We start from the raw sequence: 21737 nt of genomic DNA, 5'->3' as shown, positions 1-21737 counted from the left end.
ACGACGCATACTCGCTAAGCCTAGGAGCACAGTAAACACAAGCAATCGGAAAATCTGGGGTGTTTTATCGCTAAAATTTTGTGGTTGACGCAAGTTCAGAGAAAGCGAAAGCTTCGTGAGCATTTAGTTTGCCGTGAACGTGGGGCACAGCGTAGCGACAACGACGAATCGGTGGTGAAGCAAGATTCCCGGCCAGAGCCAGCGCCATCTTTGCCAGAGCCGGCAAGAGGCTCGGTAGTGACGTACGCTGCCAGGTTAGCTGCTATTGGCTAATCGCGTTGGCAACTTCCGGGCGACGAGCGAAATTTTCTGTGAGTGCAGATCCGAGCGACACGACAAGCGACACGGGTATTTCGCTTCGCGCGACGGTGTCGCTCGTCGCTTGCCGCTGTCGCGTTCGCGTTCGCGTGAGTTTTCGCGTACATGGAGTTCAGCCTTCCCGAAAGACGCGGGTTCGATCCCGGCCGCGGCGGTCGAATTTTGATGGAGGCGAAATTCTAGAGGCACGTGTACTGTGCAATGTCAGTACACGTTAAAGGACCCCAGGTGGTCGAAATTTCCGGAGCCCTTCACTGTCTTTCATAGCCTGAGTCGCTTAACGTTAAACCCCATATAAACCAAACCAAACCAAACCAAACCAAACCAGTGCCTCAACGACAGGCTGCTACAGCGCTTCCGGTCTTTGAAAACTGACAATGACGCCAATCTTCTCAGACATTTTGCACGCGGTTTGCAGTTTGCAATTGGTAGGAAAGCGATTTTGTTCGTAAAAGCGAAATAGCTAGGCGGCTGGCTGACACACTTGTCTATAGTGTAAAAAATGTGAAATGTTTTGACGACGTCTCTTTCGGTCTTGTCTTTCGATCCGAACTACAAGGCCGGTGTTTTCAAAGCAAGGTTTGGGGGTTGTACTAAATAAACAGCGAATAAGATACGAAAGCATCCAGCAGCCCGCGCAACGACGCGCTGGTACGCAACGTTGCTGATACGTTTACAAGTCGCAGCAGCGGCTTCGTAAAATTCATCAAGCAACAATTAACTAGTCAATGTTTAAGACTTTTTGTGTAGCCAGGTCAATCCGTGCATGTAGCCGATCTGCGCTGTGTGTTTGTGTGAGCGTTGCCTTCAAAGCATGTGCTTACCGGCTTAAATATTTACTTTCCCGAAATGTCTGTGAACAAGTTAGTCCTTCCCGGTGACGTCGTGGACGTAGTAGCAACCGACGAGCGGAAATGTATCGTGGGACCTGGTCTGCGGAAGGAGGGAGACCGCATCCTGGCTACCCGTGCCGGAATCTTGAAGCACCGACGGCCCAACACTTACTGGGTAGAAGGACACCAAAAGAGGGTAATCGTTTTCCCCAGAGACAGTTAAGCTTGACGTGTTGCTGCGCGCGTAGTTTCTACCCGCAATTAGTCTGTCCTGGGCTGAGCGGTCTCGCTCGATCCAGTAGGTCTGTGCCGATCAGATATTCTCATCCAGAGTGCTTGGCCATACTGGAGCTGGTTTTGCTTAAATATGTCAAATTTCATAGCTGGAATTTATTATGCAATGTCGTGGAACTTGGTTGACGTAAACAGAGATAGAAAAATAGAGAAAGGAATACAGCCCCGAGGTACAGGTGTGTTACTTCATTCGCATCCATAGGTTTGTCTAGAAAACCAAACGAAAAGTAATAGATTGATTCATTGATGTCTTTATTTGGCCTATCTTTCTTTCTGTGCCATTAGTAATAATGAACAATAAAGGAAACTAGACACGGAAGAACGAACGGGCTCACTAGGATACAACGTGTTAGTCTCTTCGTCTGTGGCGCTGTACTATGGACCAACCGTTTGTCCAAAGCACCCGATTCAAAGCGAAGAGCATATATGTAAAAAAATTGGAGGATGCTTTAAAAACACTATTTAAATTGGTGGGAAACAACGGTTTCACCATATTTAAATGATACAGACATTTTTTCTTTGGGCCATAGTGTGTGTCAAGGGTCAGTAGATTGAAGAAAAAAAAAAAGCAGAGAAACAGGGGAATAATGCTGAAATGCGGCATTGTGCAAAAGTTGGTGGAGAAGTATAACTCTTAAATTATTCTTCACAGGTCACCAATTTTGTCATTGCAGAGGAGGTTGCAATGAACGAACAGAGTGAATAGAGTGACACTGTCTCCTACCATCTCACTTGCTTTTTGTGGGGCAGGGGTGTCGCAAGGTTCTCTGCAAGGCAGTGTTTTCGTTTGGGGTGACCTAACAGCTTGGAGGGAGGTTTCCTGGGTTCTAAAATATTTTCATAGCACTGAGCTAGACTACAAATAATGATGATGCCAGCTAGAAACTTTCATGAGTGATCATGTGAGTGCTGACAGAGGTATAGTGCCTAGAATATACTGACTAGTGTGCGGAGTGCCCGGCCTCCACTGTGCATGAGGGTGGCGCCGTCCGTGATGCCTCCCCTCCGCGGTCAACAGAGGGTGTGGTTTTTGGGAACGGTGCCAAGTCTCTGGCATTGCCACCTTCGCTAGCCTCCCGCCTTCAGACTTGCCATGCGTGGTGGCTTTTTCCCTTGAGCTTTCTCTCATTTTGCCTCTTCTTCTGCATCAACTCGATGCTTTGTTGATGAAGCTTCAGCGTACGATGAAAATAACACAGCGCTGGGATGACACGGAGCGAAGGCACAAACAGGGCGGTTCTTGTGTCGTAACTCCTCGTTGCATCAGCGTACAATGAAAATAAAAATAAAACAGGGCTGGGATGACACGCAGCAAAGGCACAAACAAACAGGGCACTTTTTTGTGTCTTAACTCCACGCTCATCGTCTTTGTGCTGCTTTACAAGCAGACCACTTCACTACTAATGCTTCAGCAGGTCTTAAAGAATCACTTTAAGCAAATGCAAGCAATCAAAATTGGGTGCACCGACATTTTTTTCTTAACTGAATTAAAACAGGGTTTATAATACTTAAATATATCGCTTAGGTCAAATAGGCTAGAAAACTGGTCCGGCCTGATGAGGCTTTCATCTGGTAGTAGTGAGCATTAGGCCCTATGTCACAGTACTGCACATTGAGTCTAATTTATGATATAATCTAGTAAGAGAATACAACTGTTCGCAATGCGTATTCAAACTTTGTTGAGCGCAAGCGACTCGTGCAAAATTAAATCCTTCTCGATGCTGTAGACAATCTACATTGACTGTGGACGCCTATCTGAAAGGCTTCTTCTAGAAGTGAAGTATCTGAAAGGCTTCTTCTAGAAGTGAAGTATCTTCTAGAAGTGAGGTATCTGAAAGGCTTCTTCTAGAAGTGAAGTATCTTCTAGAAGTGAAGTATCTGAAAGGCTTCTTCTAGAAGTGAAGTATCTGAAAGGCTTCTTCTAGAAGTGAAGTATCTGAAAGGCTTCTTCTAGAAGTGAAGTATCTGAAAGGCTTCTTCTAGAAGTGAAGTATCTGAAAGGCTTCTTCTAGAAGTGAAGTATCTGAAAGGCTTCTTCTAGAAGTGAAGTATCTGAAAGGCTTCTTCTAGAAGTGAAGTATCTGAAAGGCTTCTTCTAGAAGTGAAGTATCTGAAAGGCTTCTTCTAGAAGTGAAGTATCTGAAAGGCTTCTTCTAGAAGTGAAGTATCTGAAAGGCTTCTTCTAGAAGTGAAGTATCTGAAAGGCTTCTTCTAGAAGTGAAGTATCTAAAAGGCTTCTTCTAGAAGTGAAGTATCTGAAAGGCTTCTTCTAGAAGTGCACATGTAGGTTACACAAAAAGGACTAGAGCAGGTGCTTCTGAAGTATTGTAGGCTATGAAGAAAAAAACAAAACAAACAAACGTCGAAGCTGTTTGCACTGACTGTGTGGTACACCTTTTAAAATGAAGGATGCATGAATTGCGCCCTTTAAGTGACTGTGGATTAAGGCTTTTGTGGGTTACACTATTTATATGGTTACTGTGCGGTGGCCCTTCGAGCCGCCAAAACACTGGGTCCTTTGAAATGCACGGAAACTAATTAATGGACATTTTTTCATTTTTTAGCAGGAATATATTAGCTATATGTGGGAAGAATTTTGGCTTTCGTGGTTTAAATTATTTTTAAGGTTCTTGTTTCCAAAAAACATCAACAACAAAGTAAAGGGGAGCAAGAGTGACTCAGACTGCCGAGACTATGTCATTGTATGCGTCCCCGCTCTTAGACATGTTTATTCATTTATTTATTGAGGTAACACCACCTCCAGGCCCTCATTAGGAGGATATTACACAGGGGGAGGAAGGGGAAGGGAATAGCAGTGTTGACATAAACAACATAAATATGGTGTAGTCTTGCACAATTGCTGAGCAAACAAGGCAGCAGAATGTAAACACCAGAACCAAGAGCATAGATAAGCATATTACTTGAGAATGAAAAATAAATATAGCTGAGGACCTATACCTACCCCTCACAGAGCGTGTGTGTATGCTGGCCGATGAGCATAACCTGCATTCGCTGTATTTAAATCAAGTAATAGTTGCTCCTCACGGTGTATTGCCACAAAATGAACGCATGTGGTGAAAGTTCAATGAACCCCGAGTGGTAGAAGTTAAACCACAGCCCATCACTGCAGCCTGGCTCATAGACAGAGCATAGCTTTGGTTTTGCATCTAAAAACCGAATCAGTTCATCAGTCCACAAAAAATTTGTCAAAACTCCTCCCTGTCATTCAGTCTAGCTTGTGCATGCGTTCAGCGCAGTGAGCACAGCGTGTGACGTGGATCCCATGGCTTTATGGCTCAAGCGGTCTGCATGCAGCATTGCAGAATCTATTATTAATCCTTTTTGGAAATAAGGATTATCCAGGTTTTGTAATTTAGGTGTCATTAAATAATTGCGCACTGAAAGCAAGATCTGAGAACCAAAGTTACGCGCTTTGTAGTCGCCAGTCCACTCAGCTTTGAGCATGCAGCCCGCGAAGGGGTCTCACCTTTCCGCATTGCAGCGTTCCATGCGACCAGTATATTCTCAGTATATTCTAGGCACTATTGACCTTATGCGAAATGCACTGCCATCTAGCGGTCGCCGCGCGCGATCCGCCATGTTGGAGGATAGCCGCCGGATTCACAGCACGTACTGGTGCACGCTAGTCGCGCGCGCTCGAGTTTCACCGTCCTCAATATGCCCACATATTGCTTAGTGCCTTGCTGTAAGCAGAAGGGTCACAAAGGCGCCCAGGGAAAAAAGGCAAGAGCGCTTGATTTGAGCGCATTTCTATTTTTGGACTGCGGTCCCCGACATCCGCGACACAAATGTTGCAGTACCGTCGCTACATGCCGAGACGTCGCGAAACGCATTTCGTTATCGCCATGTAGCAAATGAAATTAGAAATAAGCTTTGTAGGCACGAAGAAAATATCACACAAAAGTAGTTTTTCTCCTGCGATTGCCCGTGAAGTGCTGCGATTATCGGCCTCGCAAGAGGGTAATCGTGATCAGCTGTTCAGTGGTACGGGTCGCGCTTTGTGAGAACCGTCGCTCCTAGCGTTATCCGCCGCAGCGGTTACACGCATTTAGCTTTTAGTGCGAATATTTGTTTCGACGGAAACACCAGCAAGGGTCAAGTGCCCGTGGCACGGAACGTTTGTGCACTGCAAGTCAGTCAATCGTTCACCAGGGAAAGGTGCCTATGTTGTGGAGCGACGGCTTGTTTGCATGTAGCGATTTCACTTAACCGACCGGTTTCCACGAAACCGTGTGTTGTGTAAAAAAAAAAGAAAGGACCGTAAGGGAAGCCGCTCAAGCGGTACCATAGTTTAAACTAGTAGCGGGAATGAATAACGCGTGTAGAATCCTCCAAAAATATCAGCGCACAACTGCTTGCTCGTCGTGGTAAGACCATAGACACTGCTGCATTCACGGGCTACGTGTTTTTAACTGCGATAGTCCAAGAATGGTAAACAATTGTGTAGTGGGGTCGTGCGGGGACCTAGGGGTCTATGTGCCCGGTAATAATAATAACGTTTTCTTTCTCTGTCTAGGGCACTGGCGCAAACTAGGGGCTCTGGGCACTAGAGCACTAGGGCAAACAAACAAATGCGATAGAACATTTGAAGGAAAATGAAAAGGGTCGCATGTTGAGAGGCCACTTCTTTCGACACTGCCAACATGAGCGTGAAGTTTATTATCGTTTGCTTTCGGTGTCGACGCAACACACAGAGAACGCTACCGCAACAGTAGCAATTCAAGCGGCACGCCCGTTCAAAGTATCCAACCAAATAAAAACTGACTCAAACTAGACCGAAATGCGCACATTTTTAGCCGTAAACGAAAATTACACTTGCTTCGTACATTTCTTGGTGTTCAGCGTCGGCAAACTGACGAAGGACTCAGTGAAAAACTTGTAGCGTCGTACCCGGTGGCGTTCGGAAAGTGTTTTGGTCGCGTAGTAAGCGTCTGAGAAGTCACTTGGAAACTTGGGCAGCAGAAACAGGTGGACTCACCATTCAGTCATGTTTACAGGCTCAAGTGACAGGAAATAAGATTTTCGAGCCAGCACAGCAGTAAGGAAGCTAACGCAGGGCACGCCTAAATCCAGAGAGCAGAGGCGGAACGAGCTTCAGTCATCCTCCAACATGGCGGTTTTCCGCTGGTTCTTCTTTTCTCCGATAGATGGCAGCAATTTTGCATAAGGTCTATAACAGAGGACTGTTTGTTCACAGAACTACGCCGCAAACGGTCGACCTTTGTTGTGTGTATAGGTATCATTACAGTGGCACAATTCCCAGCAGAATTTCGTGAGGCTAATTTTGTCTATAGCTGACAGCCACCATTTTGCTTTCTGTTCACAGTACATTCCTGCAAATGGGGACTGTGTCGTAGGAGTGGTGACGGCCAAAGGCACAGAGTCTGTTCGGGTGAACATCGGCTCCAGTGAGCCCGCATCATTGTCCGTCTTCGCCTTTGAGGGTGCCACGAAGAGAAACAGACCTGACATTGAGGTAGGTGCAAAATAAGAAGTGTACAGCTGCATGAACAAGCTTTACATTTAAGTATACATCATCATCATCATCGTCAGCCTTACTAAGCCCACTGCAGGGCAAAGGTCTCTTCCTTGTCTGTCCAGTTAACCCTGCCCTTTGCCAGATGTGGCCGCCTATCTCCGCAAACTTCTTAATCTCATCCGCCCGCCTAGCTTTCTGCCGCCCCCTGCTACGCTTGCCTTCTCTTGGAATCCACTCCGTTACCCTTAAGGACCAGCGATTATCTTGCCTTCGTCTTACATGCCCTGCCCAAGCACCCTTTTTTCTCCTGATTTCGACTAGGATGTCTTCAACCCGCGTTTGTTCCCTCACCCACTCTGCCCGCTTCCGATCTCTGAACGTTCCACCTATCATTTTCCTTTCCATAGCTCGCTGCGTTGTCCTTAACTTAAGCTGAACCCTCTTTGTCAGCCTCCACGTTTCTGCCGGTAAGATACAGCTGTTGTATGCTTTTCTCTTGAGGGATATTGGTAAACTGCCATTCATGATCTGAGAGAACCTGCCAAATGTACACTAAGGGCAAATTGAAGTTGAGTTGTGTCCATTGGTCATCTTGTTTTGAAGGGACACTAAAGAGCAATCGAAGTTGGCTTTTTGCAATAGGATACCAGCTCCTGATCACAAAAACACAACTCTTATTGAAAAAAAGGTCTTGTAAAGTTGAAAAGAGCACAAATTACAATACAGGTATCGCTGCCACAGGCCAAACTCGCAAGTACAAGCGCGATGACGAAATAGGCGAAAAAATATCATGAATCTCAGGCAGACAAATGTGAATGAGGGTTACGTGTTTCATCGATATTGAAGTATATAAGTTTTGTTTTGGAACCGCTACTGCACTCTTTTCACACGAGGAAGACTAAAAGAAACAAAAAAAAACAGCCTGAATGTTGGAAGCCAAAGAAAACATGTATTTGGTGGCGCAACAGGTGTCCAGCTTAGTTTCTCTATGTTTTGGGGTGGCTCGCAGGTATGTGCTTTGTGTGCTGTTGTGGTTTAGTTTTCGACGTGTCTCGGTTTACAAGACCGGAGCAGCAGAGAAACTCCAATTGCCTCTTTAATTGCTCCTCGTACGAAGTTCATGGAACGGCACGCACCTGCAACAAGGAAAACAGCTGTGGATACCTGATGTTCCAAGCGCCTCCGTGTTAGCAAACGCACCACTCGGCGTGTTCACATCGTCAACGTACCAAGACGCTGGGCTGCATAACCAGCCATATGAGGACTATTATAACAGAATTTAAATATACCCACATGTACCAGTCTCTAAACATTAGTTGTGTCAGTGGCTCGGTACTGACAGCAACGCTGCCGACTCCTCGGTGCTAGGACTTTCTTGCCAGACCGGCTGCCTAAGCCCTCAAAGCATGGCACGCGGTGTGGGGTTGAGGTAGCCAAAGAGCAGGCGGCAGTTCTGTGCGAGAACTTCGTTGTTGGAATTGGGAATGGGATCCATTGTAACATTGGTACAACCGTAAACGAAGTGATGACGGCTGACAGAGGCCTTCAACATCCGGCCGGTGGCAGTTCGAATTTCGGCTGCCGCTAGGCGACAGTGCAGCGATCACTGCTACCAATCACGGAGTCCGCGTTTCCGTCAGTTTGTCATTTTTCTCCTATTTCGTCATCAGAGAGTCCGAAGTTTGAATCAGAGCGGCGGGGAAAAGTTTTGCAACTTCGAATCCAAATTTCTTATCAATAAATGCACTTTTAGCTGCTGAAGAAGGATCAATAAAGCCATGAAATGCTCGACTGTCAAATTTTATTAACAAAAAAAATGTCATAGCATTGTCCTCAGTGTCCCTTTAATGACAAACAGCCCACTTTCACTGAGCACACCTTTTATGCACCTTTCACGGAGCACAAAAATTGAAATGTAGGCATCACTGTGCTATTCTGTTTTCTTAGGTGACAGGATAGGCCACACCACAGCTATGAACAGCAGCGGGCTCTGTCACTTGTAGGCGTCAGCTTTCCTTGCATCATTAAGGGAGAGTGGGCACCAAATTTTCAGTTGAATGCTTTCATCTTTGGAATGGTGTGTAAGACATCAGTAGTAGTAGTATATCTAGACTGCCCGTTTGCATCTATGTGAATTTAATTTAGCTAACTCTGCGAAGTTGGAGCTGCTTTGTCGTGTGCTCCTTTAAAGGGAAACTGCATGGGTTTTAGAAATTAACGAGCTTAAGAGGGTCGAATTTGTGAAACTTGCAGGTAAAGCATGCGAGGTCTTTTTGGGCTAGCACTTGAAATAGTGAAGTAATCGCCGATTAAAATCCGGACACCGTTAAAACTTCTCCGCAGCGCACAACGCCAAGTGAGGGGCGAATGATGACGTCATCGAAGGTATCAGTACATTTCCAAAGCACAAACGCCTGCTTTGAAGGAAAGAAACCAATGCCACCAAAGGCGAACGCTGCCGAGAGTTGTTTGGCAGTGTCTAACGAGTCAGGACAGGGTGTGACTGACGACAGCGGTTATTTGAAATCATACCTTCCGTGATGTCACGCTGAACTTTCCTGCACACCTCCGGTGCATTGAGGACAAGCGCAAAATTCAATCGTCGATTACATCACTATTTTAAATGCTAGTGCAAAAACACTTGGCATGCGTTACCTACAGCCTATATAGATTTGAATCCTTGAATATCGCGAAATTCTCAAAAAAGTGCTGCAGTTGCCCTTTAATGTATTTGTTGTCGGTTATGGGGATTCATGAAAACCGGCGTGTTCAACTTGGAACTCATTGCCAGCATTGACATCCCATCTACGTCCACTGTAGGATAAAGGCCTGTCCCATTTAGCTCCAACTTTCCCGGTGCTATGCCAACTGTGGCTGTCTTATTCCTGCATGCTTACTGATCACATCTGCTTCACCTGACTTTCTTGAAAGCGTGAAATGCTGGGCGAGTTGGTTTTGCATGGTGGACCTAGAGCAGCGCGACACAATGGGCGAGTTATTTTTGCATGGTGGATGTGGAGCAGTGGTACGTTGTGTCGATTTCTACACTTTTCTCTGCTCTCTGCTTAGGCCATGTACTGTTGCACTGATTCACGTCTATCCTGACTCTCTACTCTTCCTTGCTGCATGTACCTTCTCTCGGTACCCACTTTGTTACCGTAAGGCTGGGGGTTCTTCCATGGAATACTTTTTAAGAGTTTCCGGAGAACCTAAATCGGTGCACGTTTCAGCCCCTGCCTTTTCTTTATCCATTTTATTTTGAGACTAATTGTGCTGTAATTGCTCACTGCAGACTGTTTTGCTGTACAGTGGGTAATTGAAAATTGAAAATTGGTTTTTGAGAAAGGAAATCGAGCAGTATCTGTCTCACACCTCGGTGGACACCTGAACCGTGCCCTAAGGGAAGGGATAAAGGAGGGAGTGAAAGAAGAAAGGAAAAAAGAGATGCCATAGTGCAGGGTTCTGGAATAATTTTGACCACGTGGGGTTCCTTAACGTGCACTGACATCGCACACATTAATCGAATATGGGCATCTTTTGAGCAGTTGTGAATGGTTAAGGCGTGGGGAACTCAGTGACTTGAGACGGTGCTCAGAAGTCCTGCACATCTGGGCCTTCCCTTTGTTGCCTAACAAGCATGCAGATGCATGGTCCTACAAAAAATGCCACAAGTATGTCAATAATGGCTATTTGTAGAATGCAATAGTTTACTATGAGTAATTACAACATGATTAGCCCCAGAATAAAGGGGATAAAGGAAAGGCAGGAGCTGGAACATGTACCAGTTTAGGTTCTCAGGGAACCTGAAAAGCACACTGAACTGAAAGGTACCTTGGAACCCAGTCTGAGAACCCCTGGCTCATTGGCAGAACGTTCTTGCAGTCTAGTTCTTTTTTGAGGAACTTAGAAACTGTGCAAAGGGATTACGAGGACAGGAGGTAAAGAAACTGCGCCTATTGTATCCTATTCATTTCTTAACCTCCTGTCCTCTTCACCCCCTGTCACAGTTTCTAATCTCCTGTGACTTATAAATTTTGGGTTTTAGGCACAGTGTAAGCGTTTGCCCAGAATTTAATTCTTGTCTCCAACTGCAGAAGCGTTAATGTACATGCCCCCCCCTCTATTTCTCCCCACAAACCAGGTTGGTGACCTTGTCATGGCCCAAGTGCTGATGGCCAACCGAGGCATGGAGCCAGAGTTGGTGTGTGTCGACAGTTACGGGAAGAAGGGCATCCTCGGTGTCCTCCGCAGTCCCACGGGCTTCCTCATCAAAGTTCCCGTCAACCTCATCAACAAGTAAGTTCGCTTTGCTTCTGTTGATGCTGGGTGATTTCATATTTTTGGAAAACAGCGTACAGTAAAAGCATGTGCAGTGTTCCTGTTTAGACTAGGCTGCCAGAGTTTCAAGAAATATGGTCGTGCAAAATTTTGGAGTTGTGGTATCAACATGTCTTAGTTTGTGTTCACGCTTTCTAGAAATTATGTATAACTGTTGAAGGTTGGATGTTGTGGCTTTTATTTGATTGTGAAGAATGTGAATGTTATAATTCAGAAGTATAGCATCTCATGACACAGATGCAATGCATCCGCATGACAAAGTACTTTGACTTTATCTTTCTCTGCGGGCTTCTTACGATGTATACTGAGATGCACTCCAGCAGCAGAAAGCTGTGCTTGGAATCTGTAGTGTGCTTATATACATGTAGTGTGCACCAGTGTTGTTCTGGCCCATGTGCACATTAGATGTGCTTACTTGGATACCGGATGATGTTGCAAAGAACTCTATGCTGCTAGGAGTGGCTGTAAAAATCTTGATATAAACGCATGTTTTTTTTGTGTAGAGGGGAACAGAGGTTAGATATTGTGATTACATAGTGGCTACCTGATAAAGCAAGTCGGGAGCCTTCAGATAGGAAGCAGCTGGACTTTACTGTTGTGTGATTCAAACATGGCATCTGCTGTAAGTAGCAGTTTGTATCATTGGGTGGTTTTGATCACTGGGCACCAAGTGCAGCTTTCGAGTGTTGTTTGCACTCTTTGAAGACTGTGTTGGGGGATGAAAGTCGGGAGGAAAAGATAGCATGGGAAAACTATTACCTGCTTAGCAAACTAGTGGTTCAAATTTCTAGAGCAGAAAATTGTTTTTGGGGGTTAAATTTGGCCTGGTGAAATTAGTCATTACATCTACTGTGTATAGTCTGTACCATCGTCCATTTTAGTGACAGTCTAGAAATGGTGACCATATTGAAGTAATGCAGTCGTACAGTACCTGACAAGAGTGCATTTACGGTACTAAGCCATTTTCATCGAAATCCTAGAGTGCACCAAGCATGCCTTTGAGCACTGTCTGATACTTCTTAGCGGGGGCTTTCCACTATTTCCCCGCAGGGAGGCGTCTGCAGCATGCAGACGTTGGTGAGTGGCGACACCACGGGGTTAACCCGAGCATCCGCAGGGACATCCCCGCAGGGGGATGATGGTGAACAATGCGTCACCACGGACCCGAGCATCCGCGCTTAGCCGTGCGTGGCATCGCCGTGTCCGGGGAAAAGGGGATCCTGGTGGTTGAGCCGATGCCGAGCGTTTGGACCCTTAAGGCCCCTCGGCGGAGGCAACACACCACTTTGGCCCCAGCTTCCTGTAGACGGCACCTCCGGCCTGACCCGACCGGGGGAAATCGGCAGTCGCCTTTTCCTATCCTCCCCTCTATCTTTCACTTTCCTATCTCTTTCTTACAACTCTCCTGTCTCCTCCTCTCTTCTTCGTTTGTTCCTCTTTTTCCTGGCGGCGAGGGTTAACCGTGTGTGACCAACTACCCTGAGTTGAGTCATATTAGGTTATAGTTAAGGTGTACAGCTGGCGTGGGCAGGACTTGCTCGCAAGTTCCTGTCGCGTCCCCTTGTTGGACTCCATGGTGGGTGGCTGGCACCATGACCGAAAAACATCAATTTTTTATGGCTCCCCCCCTTTCAAAACTTGATCGCTCTCTCAAGAGAGGGCGGACCGAAGCAGATGACTTTTTCCAGAAAAGAAAAGTATCCTTTCCAAAATTTCATGTCATTCACAGTAAAGCAGAAGAAACACAAGCAAGGATAATATCTCCATTTCAAGTCTCAAAACGCTTGACGGATGCCTTAGGCCTTGGCTACAAGGTGTCAAAAATGGCCAGTGGCGACTTACTTCTTGAACTGCGCGACAGCATACAACACTCAAAAGTTGCAACAATTGTATCCATTGGGGACATCCCTGTCTCTGTGACCCCACATCGGTCTCTGAATACTGTACGAGGCGTCATTTCTGAAATAGATTTTGTCCACCTTTCTGAAAAGGAAATGCTCGAAGGACTTACTGACCAAGAAGTTATAGATGTCCACCGGATCAAGATCCGGAAGGATGGCAAAGAAGTTGACACCAAACACCTGATCTTGACATTCAACATGAGCACATTACCCGAATCCATTGAAGTAGGCTACCTGAAAATAAATGTAAGACCGTATATTCCCAACCCACGCAGATGTTTCAACTGCCAGAGATTTGGCCACGGCTCCCAGAGTTGTCGCGGCCGCAAAACTTGCGCAAAATGCTCTTCGAAGGACCACCAATCCGAAGAATGTGTTGCTAACCTACGGTGTGCAAACTGTGATGGCGACCATGCTGCCTACTCCAGGGCTTGTCCGTCCTGGAAAAAAGAGAAAGAAATCATTACTCTCAAGACTACGCAAAACATTTCTTTCTAAGAAGCAAGAAGGCAATACTCTCAAACAAACAAATTCACCTTCACTGCAAAAACAAACTTCGCCGATGTGGTGCGTGGGCGCGGCGCACCACACCAGGCTTCGGCACCTGTCCAGGCCACACGTAGTGAGCCTGTGGTGGGGCCATCCGCGCCGTCTGGTGGAGTAGCTCACGCTACTCCGCCTACCCCAAAGGAGGGGACGCAGACCCCCGGGTCGGCGGGCCCAAAGACCTCTTCCCACAGGTCGAGGTCTAACTCAAAAATCAATGTGCCTCCTGCACGGTCGTCCAGTGCCTCTGCAGAGGCGATGGACACGACCCCGGGCAGCCCCTCACCGTCCACGTCGGATGGTCGGCGGAGCTCCCTGGATCGGTCAAAAAAAGACAGGCCCCGAGTCACGGGGCCATAAACAACTTGATCTAGCTTTTCAATCAGTACAAACACAAAACTAGGATGGCTTTCATAATACAATGGAACTGTAGAGGAATGTTGAGGAACTACAATGATATAACTCATATTCTAGGGTCAGTGATGCCTCTAGCCCTATGTCTCCAGGAGACCAATCTTGGTCCCCAACATTCAAATATCTTAAAACATTACACAACTTTTAGGCGTGATCGCGAACATGCAAATAGACTCTCGGGAGGCGTCGCAATCATCATCCAAAGCGGCGTCCCGGCTCAAGAAATCAAACTGAAAACAAAACTTGAGGCGGTTGCGGTTAGCGTCATCAGCTACAAAACCATTACAATATGTTCTGTATATCTTCCCCCACACATCACATTAACATGCCAAGATCTAGAAGGCCTGATCGATGAACTGCCGGAGCCATTCCTGGTAGTTGGCGATTTTAACGCTCACTCTCCGTTTTGGGGAAGCGAACGCTGTGACTCTAGAGGCCAAACAATCGAAGATTTTATACTTTCGAATAATGTCTGTCTTTTAAATACGGGAAAAGCCACATATTGCTGTCCAAGCACAGCAAAAATGAGCTCTCTCGATTTAGCTTTCGCATCACCATTACTTTTTAACGATTTTAAATGGGATGTTTTAAATGACCCCATGGGCAGCGATCACTTACCTACCATCATCAGGCTCTCATCGTCGACTCCAATCATCCCCACAAGGCCACGGCGCTGGAAAATTCAGCTCGCCGACTGGTCACTTTTTACAAAAAGTGCCACTCTGGAAAAGGAATTTTGTGACGACCTTAGCACAGATGAAATTAATGAGAAGTTTACTGAATGCATAATATCGGCCGCAACACTCGCTATACCACAAACAACAGGACTTGCACAAAAGAAACACAAAGTGTGGTGGACAAAAGAATGCACATTAGCAAAAAAACAACAAAAGAAAGCCTGGAGCGCTCTGCGTCGATATCCCACTGCAGAGAACCTACTCACCTTTAAGAAGGCAAAAGCCAGAGCGCGGTATGTGCGAAGAAATGCAGAGAAAACCTCTTGGCAGAAATATGTCTCCTCAATAAATAGTTCAATAACATCAAAGAAAATGTGGGAAAAAGTTCGTAAATTTACTGGTGACCATACCCCTTTCACACTTCCTCTCTTGACAGCACCCGGGACACAAACATCTTTAGAAGAACAGGCCAACATACTGGGCGAGCATTTTGCTGAGATCTCAAGCTCATCCAACTACACAAACACATTTCAGAAACACAAATCAATAGCTGAAAAACAAAAATTTCCATCTGGAGCAGGTGTACATGAGGATTATAACCAGCCTCTCACACTACAAGAATTAAATAAAGTATTGTGTTCTGGAAAAAAGACAGCACCAGGACCAGACAACGTGCATTACGCTATGCTTGCACATCTCTCCGAGGCTGCTGTAGAGGCACTGTTAAAATTCTTTAATAAAATCTGGATAACTGGAAATATACCTGACGAGTGGAAAAAAGCAGTCATAATACCTTTTCTTAAAACCGGAAAACCACCAACAAGTCCTAGCAGTTACAGACCAATAGCCCTCACCAGCTGCATTGCTAAATCTTTCGAAAGTGTAATAAACATTAGACTAACCTTCGTACTTGAATCTCGGCAACTACTAGATAAACACCAATGTGGGTTTAAGAAAACATGCTCCACCACAGATCATCTTGTCCGCCTAGAAAACACCATCCGGGAGGCGTTCATCCACAAGCAGCACTGTATTGGGGTCTTCTTCGACTTGGAGAAGGCCTACGATACTACGTGGAAGTTCGGCATCCTCCGTGACCTAGCAGAGCTAGGTATCCGCGGCAGGATGTTGAACTGCTTGAACGACTTCCTGGCTAACCGCACATTCCGAGTCCGCCTAGGAGCAACTCTCTCCATGACTTTCACCCAAGAGAACGGCGTACCCCAGGGGTGCATTCTAAGCACGACACTCTTCATAGTAAAAATGAATTCCTTAGCTAAAGTAATACCCAAGTCCATAATGTATTCAGTTTATGTAGATGACCTACAAATAGCATGCACGTCCTCCAGTATATCAACCTGTGAGAGACAAATACAAATCACACTAAATAAACTAGGTTCTTGGGCAGACAGAAATGGATTTAAATTTTCCCCTCAAAAAACAGTAGCTGTTCTTTTCTCATTGCGACGAGGCCTACAGGTCGATCCCAGTCTATACCTGAATCACACTGCGCTACCAATTAAACAAGAACACAAATTTTTAGGCCTAACTTTCGACAAGAAACTCACATTTCTACCACACATTAACAACCTTAAAAAGAAAGCTTCTCAAGTCCTCAATATCTTAAAAGTGCTCTCACGGAAGCGGTGGGGGTCCGATAGAGCAAGCCTTTTACAAATATATCGCTCCCTGGTGCGCTCCAAGCTGGACTACGGGTGCATAGTATATGGTTCGGCAAGAGCATCCTACTTAAAAAGATTAGACCCCATTCATAATCTTGGTCTGCGCCTATCATCTGGAGCATACAGAACGTCACCAGTAGCCAGCCTATACGTTGAAACTAATGAGCCCGCTCTTGAGGACCGAAGAATCGCCCTTACATGCACATACGTCTTAAAAATCCGTTCTCTTCCAAAACATCTCTGTCATCCAGTTGTCACCAAGTGCCCATCTAAAAGATTATTCATCAACAAACCACATTCTATCAGACCATTACTATTGCGCTTTGAAGACAAATGTGAAGAGCTAACAGTACTAGACTGCTTACCGAATATTGCACAAAGGAATGAACATTTACCACCATGGTACAGCCTGCCTTCAGTATGCGACCTCACAATGACACATTTAGATAAAAAGCAAACGCCAAATGAGTACATATTACAGGAATTCTTTGCACTACAAGAAAAGTATGACACTTACATTGAATTTTATACCGATGGCTCAAAAACAGAAAATCACGTTGGAAGTGCAGTAATCCAAGGAAAAAACAAACAGATAATGCGACTACCAGAATGCGCATCGGTTTTTACTGCTGAGTGTTATGCCATCTTTGTAGCTGTGGAAAAAATAGTAAGAGAGAATATCAAAAATAGCATCATTTACACCGATTCCCTGAGTATGCTCAAAGCACTGCACTCCAGAAATGCTGCTGAACCCATAATAGGTAACATCATACATAACATTGTTAAAATCACAAAACAAAAACGTAACATTAAATTCTGCTGGGTTCCTAGCCATGTTGGAATCGTAGGTAATGAAAAAGCAGATGTATGCGCTGCACAAGCCCGGAATGGCCAAATAAAACAAGTGAGCATACCGCACAGGGATTGCTTAAAGTTTATCAACAGTAAACTCAGAAATAAGTGGCAGGCCGCATGGCAAGATCACGTAAACAACAAATTACATTCTGTGAAACCAATTTTAGGGGAATGGCAATCATGTAGGCATCAAGAACGTTTTACCGAAGTTATTTTATGTCGGCTCCGCATTGGACACACCCACCTCACGCACAACTTTCTGCTAGCCAAACAAAACAAACCTCTCTGTGAAATGTGTGGTGCTGAACTCACAGTGAACCACATTTTAATTTCATGCATAAAATTAGAAGAACTAAGAAAGAAATATTTCACAACATTTTACAGGGAAAGCATCCCATTACACCCCATGCTACTCTTAGGTGATCGAGCACTGGTTGACATTCCATGTATTTTTAGGTTTCTCAAGGAAGCCAACGTTTTAAACAAACTCTAAGTATTTTTAAATAGCTTCACCATTAACAAAAACTCTAACCTTGAGGTTGGCGCAGCATAGCCTCAGTTGCTTTTGCGCCATAAAAATCAATATAACTAACTAACTAACTTTCCACTATTGTCCACTGATTCCTCAACAGAAGTCACATTTGAAGAGATTGTAAGCTCAACTCAAAACTATACAATGCTCCAGCTTACTTGTGCCAAGCTTCTAGAAGGGGCATCGGGCTCTTTGAATATTTGATGATTGTACGTTTGTGGCATTCATCTGGACCAAGTTGTCATGTTTTTAAAATGTGTCTGATTTATTGTTTAACAAAGATAAATTAGCCAATTTTTTATTCTTTACTTGAGATCTTGACTATTCTCTGTGTGAAAGTTGTAGAGCATGTTGAGAAATATCCGTTTCAGTAAATTTCTTGAAAGTAACTTTGGTACGATTTCTTCTTCGGAGCTTAGAAAAAAGTCCATGAGATTTGAAGATTGTCACGTGACTATGTACACCCACATCGCAGCGCAACCTAATGGAAGGAAACAGGTTACACAAAGCTGCGACGAATATAAATGGGCCACCAGTTCTATGCAGCACTGGTTCAGTGATGAGTGAAAGCACTGTGCCTTGCCAGAATTACAACACTGCAGCATAGGCATAGCCACGTTGGACTGCAAGAAATTGTCTATGCTTTGAAACGGTGCCTTGAAGCTTCGAAGTAGAATCGAAGGCACCCACACCACGAGGCCCAGGATGAATTGTTGAACTCCGGTGTCCATCCGGGAAGCGCGAGGGTAGCCATGGAGTTGCATGGGCGTAGCTTAACGCTGGGCTCAGATCTTCTTCCTTGTCACCGCTGTTATATCAGCTTTTGACTTGAAACAATGTGTTTGTGGACGCAAGAAAACTATTTACTTTCAAATCGATGTGCACACATTTGATGGCCACATGTCGGCGTGGTCCAAATATCTCTCCTCACACGTGGGTGGCAGCCAGAGATAGGAAAGGGGAAGGAAAGAAAGATTACAAGGGTAGACGTGCAGGCTAGTTGGTGAACCATGATTCTTTAAAACAGCGCAAAAGACAGGGACACAGATAGAAAAGACACACACAGCGCTGACTTACAACTAAATTTATTCATGGAAAATACATGTATATATACATAAGGCAAGATGCGCAAAGGCTATCTGAAAAAGAACGGGCGTACTTGGCAAAGCGCGCGACACGTCATTAGGTTTTTTTCAATTTTTTTGGCGCATGTTACCAGTTTGCCGCCTTCGCGCATCTTGCCTTATGTATATATACATGTATTTTCCATGAATAAATTTAGTTGTGAGTCAGCGCTGTGTGTGTCTTTTCTATCTGTGTCCCTGTCTTTTGCGCTGTTTTAAAGAATGAAAGAAAGATGTTCCCAGGGAACAGAGAAGAAAGTGAGCTCTTACGAGGGGAGTCTGGTGCCGGGGACTGGCGAATGCCCTGTGTGCATTGTTCCTTTCATACAAACTACTCCCTTCCCACTTAGAAAGGTTGATTGGTTTATTGGGGTTTAATGTCCCAAAGCGAGTCAGGCTATGAGGGACGCCACTTAGAAAGGGGCATGGTACTAGCAGTGTGGGGGCCAGCACGCGTGTGTGAATGGGCACTGGCTTAATGGTTCAACGAGCTGTGTGTCCATGGTCTGGTTAGGGGCACTTGCCCGGTTCTGAATTGAGGTGCGGCTTGTGCATCAGGAGCTGCGTTTTCTGACCTGTGCTACAAGGGGCCATGAATTTGTTGCTTGCTTGACTGGAGGACATTTGTGGCGACGCCTTCAAGTCTTAAAATTTTTCGCAGGTTTTCTTATGTTTGTGCATACTTTTGGAGTGTTTCTTGCTGCAGTGTCCCTTGGCTATGTTTGACTACGCTTGTATACAAAACTGTACTTTTAGAAATTGTGTTATGTTTGTACCCCCGTATATCAATGCCTAACGGGCGATTTGTCTGTATTGAAAAAAAATTGCTGAGAGCCAAGACAAAAAAAAGCAATGCAGGCGGCATGCTATATGGAAGCAGAGGTCTTGTCGGTGCTGTTTAAGTGGGAACGATTCAGATGTACGCGCCAAAATCGAGAGTCCCAAGCCTTTAATACATCGGTGCACGCAGCCCAAGCAAGCAGTCGCTGTCACCACTGTGTCGTACTACACCCAGTGTGTATTTCAAGCTGCCCAGTCCTGCATATGCCCATTTGCCTTTCTTTGCTTTCCCTACTGTGCTGAACTCTTTCAGTGCCGCCGCCGCGGTGGCTCAGTGGTTATGGTGCTCGGCTGCTGACCCGAAAGACGCGGGTGCGATTCCGGCCGCGGCGGCTGGAATTTCTTTGGAGGCAAAATTCTAGAGGCCCGTGTGCTGTGCGATGTCAGTGCACGCTAAAGAACCCCAGGTGGTGGAAATTATCCGGAGACCTTCACTACGGCGTCCCTCATAGCCTGAGTCGCTTTGGGACGTTAAACCCCACAAAACCAAACCAAACCAAATCTTTCAGTGCCTTTTCTTTCTTAGTGACCTGCGCTGCCTTTTTAAGTCTACAGCCGCCTTTCATTTTGCACTTGCACGTAGTGTTCTTTGCTCCAATAGACTGAAAAGTGCTGGCTTCTCCTTGTAGCAGCTCTCAAGTCTTGCGGTGAAGGTCACTTGTAGTTATACCTTGGAAAGGTGCATTCTGGAAGCATTATATTTGACGCCTCCCATGAAATTTTGTGGGTTCTTTGTTCTCATTTCGCAGAACTTAGTTTTTCAATGCAGATAATTAGTGGCTTCAATCACGTTTACCTGCCTTCCCATGTGTAGAGCATCCCACGAGTTCTACACCTAATTTTATGTTCCCTCTGTACTCTGATGATCGATGTGCGCAAAGCATTAGACATGGATCGTGTATGTGCATTGTCTGATATTTTCCGCACATCGATCTTCTGTAGTGTTATCATGCACCAATAGGCCCAGCGGAAGTGTTATTGAAGTTCCTCTGTACTCTGCTTGAGTGGTTCGTTGACCACTCAGCATTCCTTCATAACTCAGCGTTATAAATTTCGGCTCTCTGAAAAAAGTTCATTTTTGTTCTTTTAGGCTTCTGGCAAAAGACTGCTCCCTGCTGCAGACGCTTGGCAAACGGGTCCAGTTTGAGATTGCCCTCGGCCAGAACGGGAGGATCTGGGTCAACGCCAACACTCTGCAGAACACGCTCAGCGTCTGCAACGCCATCTTGTCAGCAGAAAACCTTACTCTTGATGAGATCGAAGAAAGGTGCCTCAGACTGGACACATAAAGCTCAAAAGTTCATAGGGGATTTTATTACTTGTGTCTGTGTCATTTCAATTGCTCTGCCGGGTGGCATTTGCGCTCTAAGTGATTCGCTCTGAAGAAAGTTTGTACACACGGAAAATTATGCAGATTCAGTGGAGTAAGGGAACAGTCTTCATCATCATCAACCTGACTGCACCCACTGCAGGGCAAAGGCCTCTCCCATGTCTCTCCTATTAACCCTGTCCTTTGTCAGCTGCAACCACCGTATCCCCGCAAACTTCTTAATCCCATCCGCCCACCTAACTTTCTGCCGTCCCCTGCTACGCTTGCCTTCTCTTGGAATCCACTCCGTTACCCTTAAGGACCGGCGGTTATCTTGCCTTCGCATTACATGCCCTGCCCAAGCCCATTTCTTCCTCTTGATTTCGACTAGGATATCATTAACCCGTGTTCTCTGACCTACTGCCCTCTTCCTGTCTCTTAAGGGGGGACATGGGTCTTAGAGCATTTTTTTTATTTACAAACCAAATGCAATGAAACTGCGCACAATTATTCAGTTTTTTCTGCTGATTTCAAATATGCAGTTTGTTTATTTCTAGGCCAATTAGTTCCTGAG

At 45.5% G+C, this 21737-nt stretch overlaps 1 protein-coding gene across 1 annotated transcript; it reads left to right on the top strand.

Moving 5' to 3' along the window:
* Nucleotides 1–1052: 1052 nt before the first annotated feature.
* On the top strand, nt 1053–21169 carry Rrp40 (exosome complex component Rrp40). Its single transcript, XM_089552824.1, has 4 exons — nt 1053–1347; nt 6793–6942; nt 11087–11241; nt 20945–21169. Exons 1-4 carry the CDS (start codon nt 1168–1170, stop codon nt 21141–21143), a joined length of 684 nt encoding a protein of 227 aa, XP_089408950.1. The 5' UTR covers nt 1053–1167; the 3' UTR covers nt 21144–21169.
* The last annotated feature ends 568 nt before the right edge of the window (nt 21170–21737 follow it).

Source organism: Amblyomma mixtum, chromosome 1 (assembly GCF_055824585.1).
Source record: "Amblyomma mixtum isolate Tamu chromosome 1, ASM5582458v1, whole genome shotgun sequence".
Lineage (NCBI taxonomy): Eukaryota > Metazoa > Arthropoda > Arachnida > Ixodida > Ixodidae > Amblyomma > Amblyomma mixtum.
This window is presented reverse-complemented; position numbering and strand designations above follow the sequence as displayed.